Consider the following 15,866-nt stretch of genomic DNA (forward strand, 5'->3'; position numbering starts at 1 on the left):
AAAGCAGTGAAGCCATTGCCACTGGAGACAGGGAGACATTTATGCACTGTTGCAATGATGAGGAACAGCGTCATCTGTGAGCACATGGAAACTAAAACACGTGGTCAACCTGTGGGTCTAATCAGCAAGAGTCCCAGGCAGAATGTCAAAGCCTGTGGGATGAGTGCTTTTAAGAGAAAAATAAGTGAAAAAAATAAAAATTTAAAGCAGATTTCAGAGGACATAGAGAAGGCAGTCTCAAAGTAAGAAATTGTCTCCAGGTAAAAATAAAATCAAATTGGCCAAACAATTTTTGTTAAGAACTGAGACTTAAGACAAAGCTTAATAGAACTTTACGGGTCATGGGGCCCATCCTGGGACCCCACCTCTGGCCAGGGCACACGCAGTGGTCAGTGGAAGGCCATTGACTGGCCTCTTTGTCCCTGGGGCCTAGAGGTAACGATACAGTCTTTTACAAAGAGACAAACTAGATGATCAGACAAGAGAAAGCTTTCTTTACAAATCGATTAATAAATATTCATTCCCACTAGTGGGAAAAGAGGAAGACCAGGTCTGCTTCTTTGGAAATAGCTAGGTAGGATTACATAATGTTGTTTAAGTAAATTTCTTTATCTAAAAACTAAACATAAATATGAATGACGCAGTAAACTATACTTTATAAGAGTCTCAAATACTCCTCTATGTGCAATTTTGTGCTTTGCTTTTGTTCATGCAACTGAAAGGAAATCACAGCTTTATTTCCACCTGATTTATACCTTGATACTACTTTCCGATACTGGAGGACTTTTCCACGACGTTACTGCAAACTATTTATCCAGATGAAAGTCAAAAGCCCTCTCAGTTTGAGGAACTTGGCTTTTCCTTAACGTCAGTCCCAGGTGATTCGTTACTTTTCTGAGATTATTTGTATCAGTTGGAGTGTAAATCCACAGTATCTGACACCTCTGTCCATTTTTACCTTTTATGAAGAACTATCCCAAGTTGACTGATCTCTTTCTGGGCTGAAAACATTTTTCACAGAACATACCACTCCTACCATATAGATTATGCATATGTGTCTTTGTCTATCAGTTACTTAAACCACTGCTTTACTTAAGTACAGTGATTCTCTTATCCACTGTCCAGCAAACTGAATGGCTTACAACTTATATTTTCTTACAAGTATTGTAACTCCTTCTATTTATGTAAAATGTATTCTGAAAGCTCCCTCTGTCTTTCAGAAATTTTATTCCTTTAGAACTAAAGTTGATTTTGTGTGATATTTAAACTATCTTTATTATAATGTAACATTTATTAGGACAAATTTTAATAAGAGTTAAGCAGCCTATATATTTAAGTTTCTTTTAATGTTTCTAATAACTACATTACTTTTTTTTTTTTTACTGGAATATAATTGCTTTACAATGTTAGTGCCTGCTCTATAATGAAGTATACATATGTCCCCTCCCTCCTGGGTCTCCTTCCCTCCCCACCCCATCCCACCCCTCTAGGTCATCACAGAGCACCAAGCGAGCCCCCTGTGTTTATAGCAGGTTCCCACTAGCTATATATTTCACACAGGGTAGTGTGTGTATGTCAATCCCAATTCCCAGTTTGTCCCACCCTGCCTCGCATCCACATGTCCATTTGCTATGCCTGTGTCTCCATTTCTGCCTTGGAAATAGGTTCATCTGCACCATTTCTCTAGATTCCACATATATGCATTCATGTATGACATTTATTTTTCTCTTTCTGACTTAACTTCATTCTATATGTATGGATGGACTCTGGGTCCATCCACATCTCTACTAATGAACCCGTTTCATTCCTTTTAGTGGCTGGGTAATATTCCATTGTATATATGCACCAAATCTTCTTTATCCATTCATCTGTCATTGGATATTCAGGTTGTTAAGGAAATTATGAGGGATAAAACATCAAGATTTCCTTATCTAAGGTCCCAATCTTGAATTCAACATGTTTTATGAAATAATTACCGATTTTGTAAGTGCCTGAGTTTAATTTCCAAGTTTTCATTTGTTTCTTTCTGTTCATTCAAAGATCTCTGGAGCTTATGGATCTGATTCAGGAAATCATCAAGCTGAAAGCAAAATAGAAAAATGCTTCAGGTATGATGACTGAAATAAGAAAATCTCTAAAAACAAGCTCTGTTTTTTGTGTAACACATTCTTAGGCATGAAATTATTTTGTATATATGCATGAATACATAGTAATATTATTCTTAATTATAAAATTAGTTCACATATTTAATAATAAACATCCACATGGACTCTAGAATATTTGGCAGAATCTTTTCTATCTTGGCATTCTTGCCTTGTTTCTAACATGGGCTCCCCTACCTTATTATTACCATGACTTTGCAAATGGTTCTGTTTTCATGTGTGTATTTATACATATATTTAAGTATAGTATATATATGTGTGTGTGTGTGGTAAGTTGTGTCTGATTCTTCATGACCTCATGGACTGCAGACCACCAGACTCCTCTGTCCATGGGATTTCCCAGGCAAGAATACTAGAGTGGGTAGTCATTCCCTTCTCCAGGGGATCTTTCTGACCCAGGGGTCGAATTTGTGTCTCTTGCATCTCCTGCACTGGCAGGTGGATTCTTTACTACTGCACCACCTGGAAAGTTCATATATATAAGGAACAAAAAGGTACAAACAGAAATATCCTTTAACATGTATTCTTTTAGTTGTTTTTAACTTACACACAAAAAAATGGGTATTATGCTGTTTATAATTATCTGATACTTCAACTGCTAAGACTCATCTACATGAGTGTCTCTCTGTAGCCCTGTTCTGTTTTACACGATTATACTGCACAGTAATGCTAAGACAGTAACCACCCTCTTGTTCATGAGTAGTAGACTGTTTGCAGCCTTGAGCTGCTGTGGACTTTTGCGTGTGTAACTCCTGATGTATATGTGCAATGTAGTCTCTAAAGACATACGTAGGAGAATTTTCAGGTTGTATTTTTTAATGTTGAATTTTATAAAAGATAAAGCTAAAGTGTCTCCCAAAGCAGTTTACTAACTTCCCTCCCAAAGGCAATTAGATGGTCCCCTGATTGTCAAGTCCTGGGACAGATGTGCTCAATGTGAGATGGTAAAACTTTTGCCACTCCTTGCTAAATAAATTAGGGTCAATACCTCTTTATATTTTTATTGGTTCAGTGTCTTTCTCTCATTCCTATTCAGGTCTTCTGCTCATGACCCTATTTGGAGCTCTTTTCTTTTTTCAACCTGTACATGTTTGTGCTGTAATCTTGACACTAACCCTTTGTCAGTTGTAAGTGTTCTGAGTATCTTCACCAAGTATTATCAAGTTTATAACTTATTTTTTCCATTTTATTTAAGAGATCTTTGGGTAAATGTTATTTTACTAAACATTTATCTATTTTCTATTACAGTTGGGATGTATTTAATGATGCTAAAAATACTTCCCTATTCAAAGCTTAGAAAAATATTAATCTATACTGTCAACTAAAATTTGTTAAGGCTTTGTATTTGTCATTTAAGTCCTAGATCAAGATGGGATTAACTTTTCTATATGGTATGAGGTATTGTATTATTGATACAATTTTATTTTTTATCTAAATAAGCACATTGTAATAAACAGTTAATTAAGTTGTCAAGTTGTTAGCCTGAGTGGAGTTTCCATGGGGTAGGTTTTGGATACTTTTACTGTTGTCTTTTCTTCACAAGATCTAGCAACCATATTCATCCAGTTGAATATTTCAAAATCATCTGGACATTTTTATGGATATAGAAACAACTTTAAGACAAAAATCTTATCTCTCCAAAGACTGCTGAGCTGTGGCACTATAGTAAAATAAGGTCAGTGTGATAATTTTGATTATTCTTACAATTTTATTAAATATGAAATCTTCCTTAGTATGTACAGAGTCAAAATATTGCTAAATATGAAAACTGATCCCAATTCTCTGATTCCTTGGCCAGTGTTATTCAAGTTAAAACATTTTAAACAGTAGAATTCTATAGAGTTGAGTTGGTATTATTATCTTCCAGGACTAAAAAGCTATTCCTTTTCATAACTTCATGGAGTAATACCATTCTGTAAACCTTTTCCTATCAATTATTTGTGCCCATGAAGTAAACATTGTTAAAGTATATCAAAATTAACTCTGAAATAATTTTTTATTTTTGAATGTCAATCATTGAGACAATTTTAGTAATACCCACACTCTTTTGACATCCACTATTTTAAAGTTTATTTTCTTACCATAAAAGTTCTCTCTTATCTAACCTGTGCAGGTTTTTGTGGACTTCGCTTTTTCTTGTTTCTACTTTATATAAATGTTGAACCAGAAATTTTTTTTTACAGATCTTCTACATTTCTCTAGTTCTCATTTTTCTGCAGTTAATGTAACATGTATTTAATATATTATGCTTATGTTGGATTTAATCATTGTATTTTACTTGAAGTTATTCAAATCAATAGTGTTGTCTATTTTGTTAGAGAAATGTTACAGACGTATTTATTAGAGTACAAATATTTATGTATTACTTAAAAGTTCTTACAAATTTTAGTTCAGTTCAATTGTTCAGTCACGTCCGACTGTGACCCCATGGACTGCAGCACGCTAGGCCTCCCTGTCCATCACCAACTCCTGGCACTTGCTCAAACTCATGTCCATTGAGTCAGTGATGCCATCCAACCGTCTCACCCTCTGTTGTGCCCTTCTCCTCCTGCCCTTAATCTTTCCCAGCATCAGGGTCTTTTCCAGTGAGTCAGTTCTTAGCATCAGGTGGCCAAAGTATTAGAGTTCCAGCTTCAGCATCAGTCCTTCCAATGAAAATTCTAGTAGGCCCAGACTATTTAGCATATAGACTAATTTTGCCTCTTCAGTCTTACAACAAATTTCATTATTTAGGGAGGAATCAATGCTCAACATTCATGACTCATTAAATATTTTCTATCAGGATAAAAATGATAAGAATAAAGTAACAGGCTAATAATGATTGACAATTATTATTATGGACTATTAGATTATTTCATATTTTCATACCCTTCCAAATATCTACTTGGAAAAAAACCCATCTATTTGGCATTACCTGGGACAATTCCCAGATGACTTAATAAATCAATGAGAAATATTACCTTTTTGTATTTTTTTCAGTTTATAAATTTTCATCTTTTATTCTACTCTTTTGGACTTTAGGAATGCCAATGTGGGAAAATATGGGAACTAACTGGATAACTTAATTACAGATAGCTATTATTAGATATTTAAGGAATATTTTGGTACAACAAAGAATAAAGTGTTGAAGCTGAAACTTCAATACTTTGGCCCCCTGATGCGAAGAGCTGACTCATTTGAAAAGACTCTGATGCTGGGAAAGATTGAGGGCAGGAGGAGAAGGGGACAACAGAGGACGAGACGGTTGGATGGCATCACCAACACAATGGACATGAGTTTGGGTAAACTCCGGGACTTGGTGATGGACAGGGAGGCCTGGCGTGCTGCGATTCATGGGATCACAAAGAGTCAGAAACAACTGAGTGACTGAACTGAAAAATAAAGAGCTTAAGTTGTTTATTATATTTGAAACTGGGATAATCGGAATAAATTTGTAATGCATTTTGGAAATATATGCCAGAAGTGTTGACATTCATGTTTTTAAGAAGTTATCATGTATTGAAATGTCTGAAAAATAATATGAGACACACAAAAGCTCTTTTTGCTCAAATATTTTTTATTATGTTCATGAAAAAGTCAAATTGACCTGAATGGTTACTGAAAGTTTCATGTTTAATTATAGTTCATCATTCTGATAGAACATTCTGCTGACATTAAAATGTTTAACTAGGCTTCATAATGCTATTTCACGATATTTAACTTTGGGAAAAAAAGCTCACAATATTATGAGTAATTCATTACATTTCTTGTATTAAATAACATATAAAGAAAAAACAAAATGATACAAAATACTGGTGGAAATGTTCTTCTAAATCTGTTAAATTTTTATAAAATTTACAATAAAAAATAACATTTAACTTTAAGAATGTTGAAAATGCAATGGAAAATGCCCAATGTGGAATTCAGTCCTTACCTCAAAGACTTGGCTCACATCTGATTCTAATCACATGTGCTATGCCGCTTCAGTCATGTCTGACTCTTTGCAACCCTACAGATTGTAACCCATCAGGTTCCTTTGTCCATGGGGATATTCTGGGCAAGAATACTGGAATGGGTTGCCATTCCCTTCTCCAGGGGATCTTCCTGACCCCAGGGATCAAACCCACATCTCTTATGTCTAATCACACACATATGGTCAATTAATCTACAACAATGGAGGCAAGAATATACGATGGAGAAAAGAATGTCTTCAATAAGTGGTTCTGGGAAAACTGGACAGCTGCATGTAAAAGAATGAAATTAGAACATTATCTAACACTGTGAACGCATGGAAAGTTGCTTCAGTTGTGTCTGACTCTTTGCTACCCTATGGACCATAGCCCACCAGGCTCCTCTGTCCATGGGATTCTCCCAGCAAGAATACTGGAGTGGGTTGCCATGCCCTCCTCCAGGGGATCTTCCTGACTCAGAGACTGAACCCAGGTCTCTTAGTCTCCTGCATTGGCAGATGGGTTCTTTACCACTAGTGTCACCTGGACTCAAAAGGGATTAAAGCCCTAAATGTAAGACCAGATACTACAGAACCCTTAAAAGAAAACACAGGCAGAACACTTTTTGACATAAATCACAGCAAGATCTTTTTTGATCCACCACTGAAAATAATGAAAACAAAAGCAAAAATAAACAAATGGGATCTAGTTAAACTTACAAGCTTTTGCATACCAAAGGAAAAAATAAGCAATGAAAACACAGCCCACAAAGTGGGAGAAAATATTTGTAAATGATAGGATGGACAAGAGATTAATCTCCAAAATATACAAATAGCTTATGTACCTCCAGAGCAAAAAAATATATTAAAAAACGGACAGAAGATCTAAATAGACATTCCTCTAAAGAAGACATACAGATGGCCAAAAGGTAAGTACATGAAAAGATACTCAACATCTCTATTAGAGAATGCAAATTAAAACTACAGTGAGGCATCACCTCATACTATTCAAAATGGCCATCACCAAAAATTCTACCAACTTCAGTGCTGCAGAGGGTGTACAGCACGCTGTTGATGGAAATGTAGACTGGTGTAGCCACTATGGCAATCAGAATGGAGGTTCCTTAAGGAGCTAAAACTAGGGTACCATCTGATCCAACAATCCTACTCTCAGGCATATATATGGAGAAAACCATACTTTGAAAAGATACACGCACCCCAATGTTCACTGCAGCACTAATTACAATAATCAAGACATGGAAGTAACCTAAATGTCTGTAGGCAGACGAATGGATAAAGAAGATGTGGTACATATATACAATGGAGTATTATTGAGGAATAAAAGGAGGGAAATAATGACACTTGCAGCAATATGGATAGATCTAGAGATGATCATATTAAGTGAAGTAAGAGAAAGACAACTATCCTATGATATCACTTGTATGTGGAATCTAAAAAATGATCCCACATACAAATGATTCCACTACAAATGAACTTATTTACAAAATAAAAGACAGTCCTAGAAAACACACTTATGGTTACCAAAGGGGCAGAGATAAATTAGGTTGTAATTAATATATTTATACTATTATATATAAAATAGATAATCAACAAGGACCTCCTGTATAGCACAGGAAACTCTACTCTGTAGAATCTATATGGGAAAAGAATCTGAAAAAGAACAGATTAAATATATGTATATGTGTAACTGAGTCACTTTGAAGTATACCAGAAACAGAACATTTAAGTCAAATATGCTCCAATATAAGATTTTTTAAACACAAAAACAATCTAATTAAAAAACAAAATCTCTATCAAATAAAAGTGACAGAAGTTATTTTCCTCATTCACAGTTATAAATTCTGATATTAAGTAAGGAATGAACTGTTGGTGAAATCTCTCAGAGACTGTGAGCTTCTTGCAACTGCTGCACACGCACACACACACTTTCCCTGTCCCCACTTGTGCACCAGATGCCATCCTCTTTCACCTACTCAAGGACACACATACTTTCATCAATACAGGGTGCTCTCTCATATATTATCCTGTTTTTTCTCTATTTGATCATTCCCATCAGGGACTTTGACTCACTGTTCCTTCTTCCTGGAACCTCTGTTCAACAGTTATCTGGATGATTAACTTTCATTAACATCTTCCACGTATTTATTCAAATCTGAGGCCAGACATCATATTTAATATTGCAGCCTGCACTGAAAACAAGAACACTGCTTTTTTCCTCCAGGAGTCATATGATTTATATATGAATTGTCTTGGTCTCTGTTCACTGGAATGAAAATTCCTTGCAAAAGGGATATTCATTTTATTCATATATAGATTTCAAGTGCTTAGAATAGTGTTTGCATGTATAAAAAGAAGAATAAATGGATGCTGGGTAGGCTAAAGCAACAGATGCCCTTCTACTTTTGTTAAATGTCTTTGCCAAGAAAGACCATAATTTGCAAATTCTATAGCCTTGATGTCCTGAAACTTCCATATCCCAGATAAATTCAGTTCAATATTTATTGTTGAGTATAATATTGTTGAGTATAATAACTGCATTGTTCCAATTGCTTCTCTGGTAAGGCCCCAACCAGTCTGGCTGAAATCTGGGTAGATTCCCCAAAATTTGTGATTCAAGAAAAATATGCTTAAACCATGTATACAAGCTTGATCAAAATGGCAATATAACAAGGTTTGGCTATAGTCTAAGACTTGGTAATATGGAGACAGTGACTTCAACTAAAAAGGACTTGCAATTTATGTAAACTATTTATCTCTATCCTTGAAAAGAGGAAAATGAAATAAAGACTAGAAAAGGAAAGCCTGTTAGATGCTGCAGACAACAGCTCATAGACCCATTTTTATTTTTACTATAAATCCTTACCTAAATTGAACTGCAAATGATTGATAATCAGTTTTGATTCATCTTTCCATTAGTAATGGAGCAGGACCCATTCCCGTCACTGAACTGACATGTTTAGTATTGGGTCTTCTGGCCAGTCTGCTCCAGGGCATCCATAGTGGGGTGTCTTCATAATCTCTCCAGTTCAGGATTTGATTAAGGTAATGAAGGATCGCACAACTTCAGGTAAGTGTTGTTGCTGTTCAGTAGCTAAGTCGTGTCCGACTTTTTGTTGGTGGGACTATAGCCCACCAACCTCCTCTCTCCATGGAGTTTTCCAGGCAAGAATACTGGAGTGGGTTGCCATTTCCTTCTCCAGGGGATCCTCCTGGATGAGGGACTGAACTTGCGTCTCCAGCAATGGCAAGAAGATTCTTTTACCACTGAGCCACCATGGAAGCCCTCAGGTAAGTCACCTGTTAACAAATTCCCTAAACTCATGTAATGAAGTCTTTGTAAGAAATAAGTGAGTATGACAATTTGTTGATTATAAATGATCAGTATAGACTAATTTTCCAGATATTTTTAATTGGAACTGAAATATTCTGAACCACTTAAGGAATATACCACAATATACTGTTTACCTGGAAAAAAAAAACACATCAAAATCAATAGGAACATTTTACTGAAACTTCTGGGTGATCTCTGATGGAAAGTGGTTGTTGCCTTTTGAGAAGTTTGCTAAGTATATAGCTTATGTTACATGATGCTAAATATTTTTCAATTTCAGAATTAATTTCAAGTTATCAAATATTGCTATCTATATGAAAATGATGAAATGATTTATTGCCTACTAGGCAATCGTCATATGTTTTAAAAATGTGAAACAAGTAAGCTATGCATTAATGTAGTCATTGAAATAATTTGTTGAACTTTGAGGTCTGTAAACTATACATTTGCTAATGAGGTAAGGTAACAGTGCAGTTGCTATAGGGTTCACAAAACTAATATATCTCAACTGAATAATAATTAAACTCTTTAGAGCAAAAGGAATGTTAACTTTTAAGTGAACAGTTCAACTGAGTAACTTGATGAAGTGACACATGGTTCAGATTTGAGAGATTTCTATTTTAAGAAACTATATTTTGGGAAACCTAGAGACAGTTTCTCTAAGTGGACCTTACAGTGAATAAAAGATAAAAATTATATTCCCAGTAATTTAAATCAGTTACTTCCCCAAAGGCTTTATTGTCATCTTAGTGACAAAAACAAACAGGAAAAAAAAATTCAAAAATACCTACCAAGCCAGAATAATTTTCCAAGTGACTATATTTCCTTCTTTTGGGGAACACATGTGGATATATCTGTGAAAAAACCCCAACATTCTTAGCAACAACAAAAGTATAAAAACAGTAATAGAGTTAGAAAAGAAGAATAAATTTGGAGAACTGACACTTTCTGAATTCAGTACTTATGGAAACTGTAGTAATCGAGGCAATGCAGAAGGACAGACATTTAGGTCAGTGGAATAAAAGTATATCAGGAGTCCAGAAAAAAGGTACTACATTTAGGGTCAACTGGATTTTGACATGAGTGTTAAGGTATTTCAATGGGATAAAGAATTATCCTTTCAACAAATAGTTCCAGGACAACTAATAGTCAAAAGCATAATTTTGAAGTTGAACTCCTACCTTACCTCAGTTAAAAAAAATTAAGTCAAACAGGCTTCTCTAGTGACTCAGCAGTAAAAGAATCCACCTATGATTCAAAAGACAAGGGTTTGATGCCTGAGTCAGGAAGATTCCCCTAGAGAAGAAAATGGCAACCCACTCCACTAATCTTGCCTGGAAAATCCATGGACAGAGGAGCCTGGTGGGCTACAGTCCATGGGGTTGCAAAAGAGTTGGATATGACTTAATGACTATTAATAAACAACAGCTCAAAATGAGTCACAGACCTAAATATAAGATCTAAAACTATAAAATGCTAGGAAAACAGGGGAGTAAATCTACAGGGCATTGAAATATTCAATCTTCTTTTACATAAAACACCATGAGCACAAGCAACAAAAGGAAAAAATAAACAAACTGGACTTGATTAAAATTATTTCTAAAAGTTTCAAATTAAACTATCAAGAAGTTGAAAAGTTAATATACATATCAGAAAGTATTTACAAATCATGTATCTGAGAAGGGGCTTGCATTTAGAATATCAAACAGAACAAATCAATTTTTTAAAAATGGGCAAAGAACCTGAATATAAATTGTTCCCAAGAAAATCTACAAATAATCAAAACTCATTAAGGAAATTCAAATCAAAACCACAAGAGGATACCACTTTACTTCCATGATGGTGGTGTAATAAAAGATGAATTCTGATAAGTGGTGGTGAGAATGTAGAGGAATTGGAACCCTCAAACATTGCTTGTGAGAATGTAAAATGGCACAGTCACTTTGGGAAAGAGTTTGGTGGGCCTTAAAAATGTAAACACAGTTACTATATGATACAGCAATTCCAAAGGAAATAAAAATGTACATTTACACCAAAGCTTGTAAATAAATGTTCATAGTAGCATTATTCATGGTAGCCAAGGAGTATAGCAACCTATATACTTATCATCTGAAAAAGGAAAAGCTGTAGTATAGCCATACAAAAATGAAGTATTGATCTATGCGACAGTATGGATGAACTTTGAAGACATTATGCAAATTGAAAGGAGTCAATTACAAAAGGCCATCTATTCTATGACTCTATGTGAATGTCTAAAATTCCACAGAGATAGAGAGTAGACTAGTGATTGCCAAGGGCTGGGGATAAAGTGAAGATGGGGAATGACTGATAATGGAGAGCTGGATTACTGTAATTGTTAGAAAACTCTATGATTTACTAAAAGCCATGAACTGAACACTTCAAAGTGTAATTTTATGGTATATGAATTAGATCTCAAAAATGTTAACATAGACAATAAGAGTAAATATGGCATATTCCCATTGCTGTAATATTTATATATTAGGCCAAACAAAAATTAATTCTAGGGTAGCTATAATAGAAGTAAGTCAATTGAATATATCCAATAATCCCAGATCTCTTAAGAATGTTATCTTAAATAACTGTATCACTTGAATCTAGAATATTTCATTGCTTTACCTCTATATAATGAACTTTTGAACTGGATGGACTTGATGCCTTAAAAGTCTAATAGTTATTGGCACTGCTTTAAGATGTATTGACCTACATAATCTTATGTGACTATTTATTTATATACAAAGCATTCTATTAAACAGTTCATTTTAGCTCAGTTATTTTTCTTTTCAATAAATTAAAGCTGCATGATGGTCAGTGAGAGCTAAGTGTTTGGCATCCTACAATGCTGATGAGTCTTAATTTATGCCCTAAGGGACCAATACTGAGAATTTGTTCAGAGTACCATAGCAACTGTAGAATCAAAGCCATGATATTATGTGACAAATTTGTAGTTGAGAGAACACTACAGGATTCCATTGGATCACCTGGGGCAGCAATATTACAAGTGTTTACCATGTAGCATCTTGATAAGGGAGACTTAATTGGTGTTAATTTTATCCAAATTACAGACAACTATAGAGCATCTATTTCCATGGAGTGGAATAGTCTCATCAAAATGTGTGACAAAACACTAAGGGTATTTAATTTGTAAGCAGTATCTCACAAGGCTTTTGATATGGATCTTTATTAAAACTGACTTCAAGTTGCATTAATCTGACCAATATCTAATGTGCACAGAGAATAATAATATCTTGTCTAACAACAAAGGAAGACAAAACATTGTCAAATAATATTAATTTTCATGACAACAGTGCTTGTATTGGATCAGCATCTTGAGGTATATATTTCCCACTTTCCTCTTTGAGAATCTCAACAGTTGAAAACATTATTAAAGTACCCAGGGAGCCAACAATCCTTCCTTCCCTATTGTAAGTTACTTAATTAACAGACAACAGATGTCTACTTTCAGAAAGAAGCTTTTCAAGAGCAGTGGACTATGTGCCTATTTGCCCTTGGGTATTGGAGTGAATTCCAGCATCATGAAACTTAATGAAGAAATGAAATTGCCATTTTTATCCAAAGTTTTAATCTCTTATCACGTGTATAGAATCAGCAGGTTTAAATCCGAACTAACGTTGAATATGGGTACAAAAATATAATTATTCTTCATTATTTTAACTAAAAAGGAAATTGCAGAAATATCAGTTATAGAAATGCAAATATGAAGTGTGATTAGAACTGGAGAACTCTTAAAGTAATATAAGCATTAAGAACAAGAGAATTCAGTACAAAACCACTCAATTTTACCTAACATCATTTGAAAACTCTTCCTCACCTCTTTATACTCAAGCAATTTAGCCCACTTAAAACAGTGCTTGCCACCCTATCGGCCACATATACTGGGGACAATCTACCAGTAGTCAGAGAAATCTGTTTCTATTAATACAATAGAGTGTATTAGTGTGGTGCTGCTAAGTCACTTCAGTCGTGTCCAACTCTGTGAGACCCCATAGATGGCAGCCCACCAGGCTCCTCCATCCCTGGGATTCTCCAGGCAAGAACACTAGAGTGGGTTGCCATTTCCTTCTCCAATGCATGAAAGTGAAAAGTGAAAGTGAAGTTGCTCAGTAGTGTCAGACCCTCAGCGACCCCATGGACTGCAGCCTTCCAGGCTCCTCCATCCATGGGATTTTCCAGGCAAGAGTACTAGAGTGGGGTGTCATTAGTGTGGTGAGACCTTCATAAAACATAGGAAATGGCAACCTTATTAAAAGCCACATGACTTGCATCCAAAAAACCCAAAATGAAGAGAAACTTAGAAACTAATGGAACATTTAAAAACCAGAAAGTACTCTTGGTTAATTGATTACAACTCAGGTTCAAACTCTTATTAAAAATAATTAGATACCAAAAATTAGAAAGAGAAACAATGTTATTTCCAGATGTTCAAGTTGGTTTTAGAAAAGGCAGAGGAACCAGAGATCAAATTGCCAACATCTGCTGGATCATGGAAAAAGGAAGAGGGTTCCAGAAAAACATCTATTTCTGCTTTATTGACTATGCCAAAGCCTTTGACTCTATGGATCACAATAAACTGTGGAAAATTCTGAAAGAGATGGGAATACCAGACCACCCGACCTGCCTCTTGAGAAATCTGTATGCAGGTCAGGAAGCAACAGTTAGAACTGGACATGGAACAACAGACTGGTTTCAAATAGGAAAAGGAGTACGTCAAGGCTGTATATTGTCACCCTGCTTATGGCTGGAAGAAACACAAGCTGGAATCAAGACTGCCGGGAGAAATATCAATAACCTCAGATATGCAAATGACACCACTCTTATGGCAGAAAGTGAAGAGGACCTAAAAAGCCTCTTGATGAAAGTGAAAGTAGAGAGTGAAAAAGTTGGCTTAAAGCTCAACATTCAGAAAATGAAGATCATGGCATCTGGTCCCATCATTTCATGGCAGATAGATGGGGAAACAGTGGAAACAGTGTCAGACTTTATTTTTTGGGCTCCAAAATCACTGCAGATGGTGACTGCAGCCATGAAATTAAAAGACGCTTGCTCCTTGGAAGAAAAGTTATGACCAACCTAGATAGCATATTCAAAAGCAGAGACATTATTTTGCCAACAAAGGTCCATCTAGTCAAGGCTATGGTTTTTCCAGTGGTCATGTATGGATGTGAGAGTTGGACTGTGAAGAAAGCTGAGTGCCGAAGAATTGATGCTTTTGAACTGTGGTGTTAGAGAAGACTCTTGACAGTCCCTTGGACTGCAAGGAGATCCAACCAGTCCATTCTGAAGGAGATCAGTCCTGGAATTTCTTTGAAAGGAATGATGCTAAAGATGAAACTCCAGTACTTTGGCCACCTCATGCAAAGAGTTGACTCATTGGAAAAGACTCTGATGCTGGGAGGGATTGGGAGCAGGAGGAGAAGGGGATGACAGAAGATGAGATGGCTGAATGGCATCACTGACTTGATGGACGTGAGTCTGAGTGAACTCCGGGAGTTGGTGATGGACAGGGAGGCCTGACGTGCTGCGATTCATGGGGTTGCAAAGAGTCGGACGCGACTGAGCGACTGAGCTGAACTGAACTGAGAAAATGAAAAGCCTTCAAAAAGATGTTTTATAAAGACTACAAAAATATAGTAGATTTTAAATTACTATAGATTTATAAATTAAGATTTATAAATTAAGAGGTGAAAACAAGTGATATTTTAACTGCTAAACTGAAAGACTAATGCTTCACTTTCCACGGAGGGTAGGGAGAGTATCATAATCTGATAATAAGTTTTGCTAATTTAGAGGAAAACTTCTAAGTGTCTGAAATGGACTACAAGGACTAGAGAGATAACTATAATGATAAAAGCAAGTAATATTTTCCTCTATGATACAAACACCTTTCCAGATTACAAGTTTTCCAAAAAGACAAAAATGTATAGAGAGGAAGTTACTTATCCTGAAACTTCCCTAAGAATGAAACCAGTTCACCAGTACATACCTAACTATATCGGTCATGTTCCTGGCATTGAAAATAAGACCAAACAAATGAAATCCTTCTTTAATAAGATTCAAATTTAAAAAATCTATAACTAAAATATATACTCTTCCATTAAGGGAAGATACAAGCTGACTAGGGCATGAACTTCTGCATACATCACCTATAAAAATGGTTATTGGCCACTTCTTATGAAAGTGTCAAAGAAATAGAAGAGATTGCAAAAGTGCAGTGTTTCTAAAAATATTTCTGGAACAGAAATGGACACCTCATTATTTATTGAATTACATTTAAGTTTCTGAGTTCCAAACTTCTGCAATTGCCTATATTACAATTTTGGTTTATTTTGTAACTAAACCAACAACCATATCGTTCCAGAAATCTCTTCACCAAGAAACTTTAATT

The 15,866-nt window shown here is 35.4% G+C and overlaps 1 protein-coding gene across 2 annotated transcripts in view; it reads right to left on the minus strand.

Moving 5' to 3' along the window:
• CCDC102B (coiled-coil domain containing 102B) overlaps window positions 1–15,866 on the minus strand; it is a 282,031-nt gene that overhangs the window by 44,609 nt on the left and 221,556 nt on the right. Inside the window, exon 8 of one of the 2 annotated variants that reach the window (XM_015460067.3) lies at window positions 1,977–2,080. The exons of the other annotated variant lie outside the window; for it this stretch is intronic. Within the exon in view, the coding sequence (XP_015315553.1) occupies window positions 1,977–2,080 (104 nt within the window). The remainder of the gene's footprint in view (window positions 1–1,976; window positions 2,081–15,866) is intronic. 2 annotated transcript variants of the gene reach the window in all.

Source organism: Bos taurus, chromosome 24, assembly GCF_002263795.3.
Source record: "Bos taurus isolate L1 Dominette 01449 registration number 42190680 breed Hereford chromosome 24, ARS-UCD2.0, whole genome shotgun sequence".
In the NCBI taxonomy this organism is placed as follows: domain Eukaryota; kingdom Metazoa; phylum Chordata; class Mammalia; order Artiodactyla; family Bovidae; genus Bos; species Bos taurus.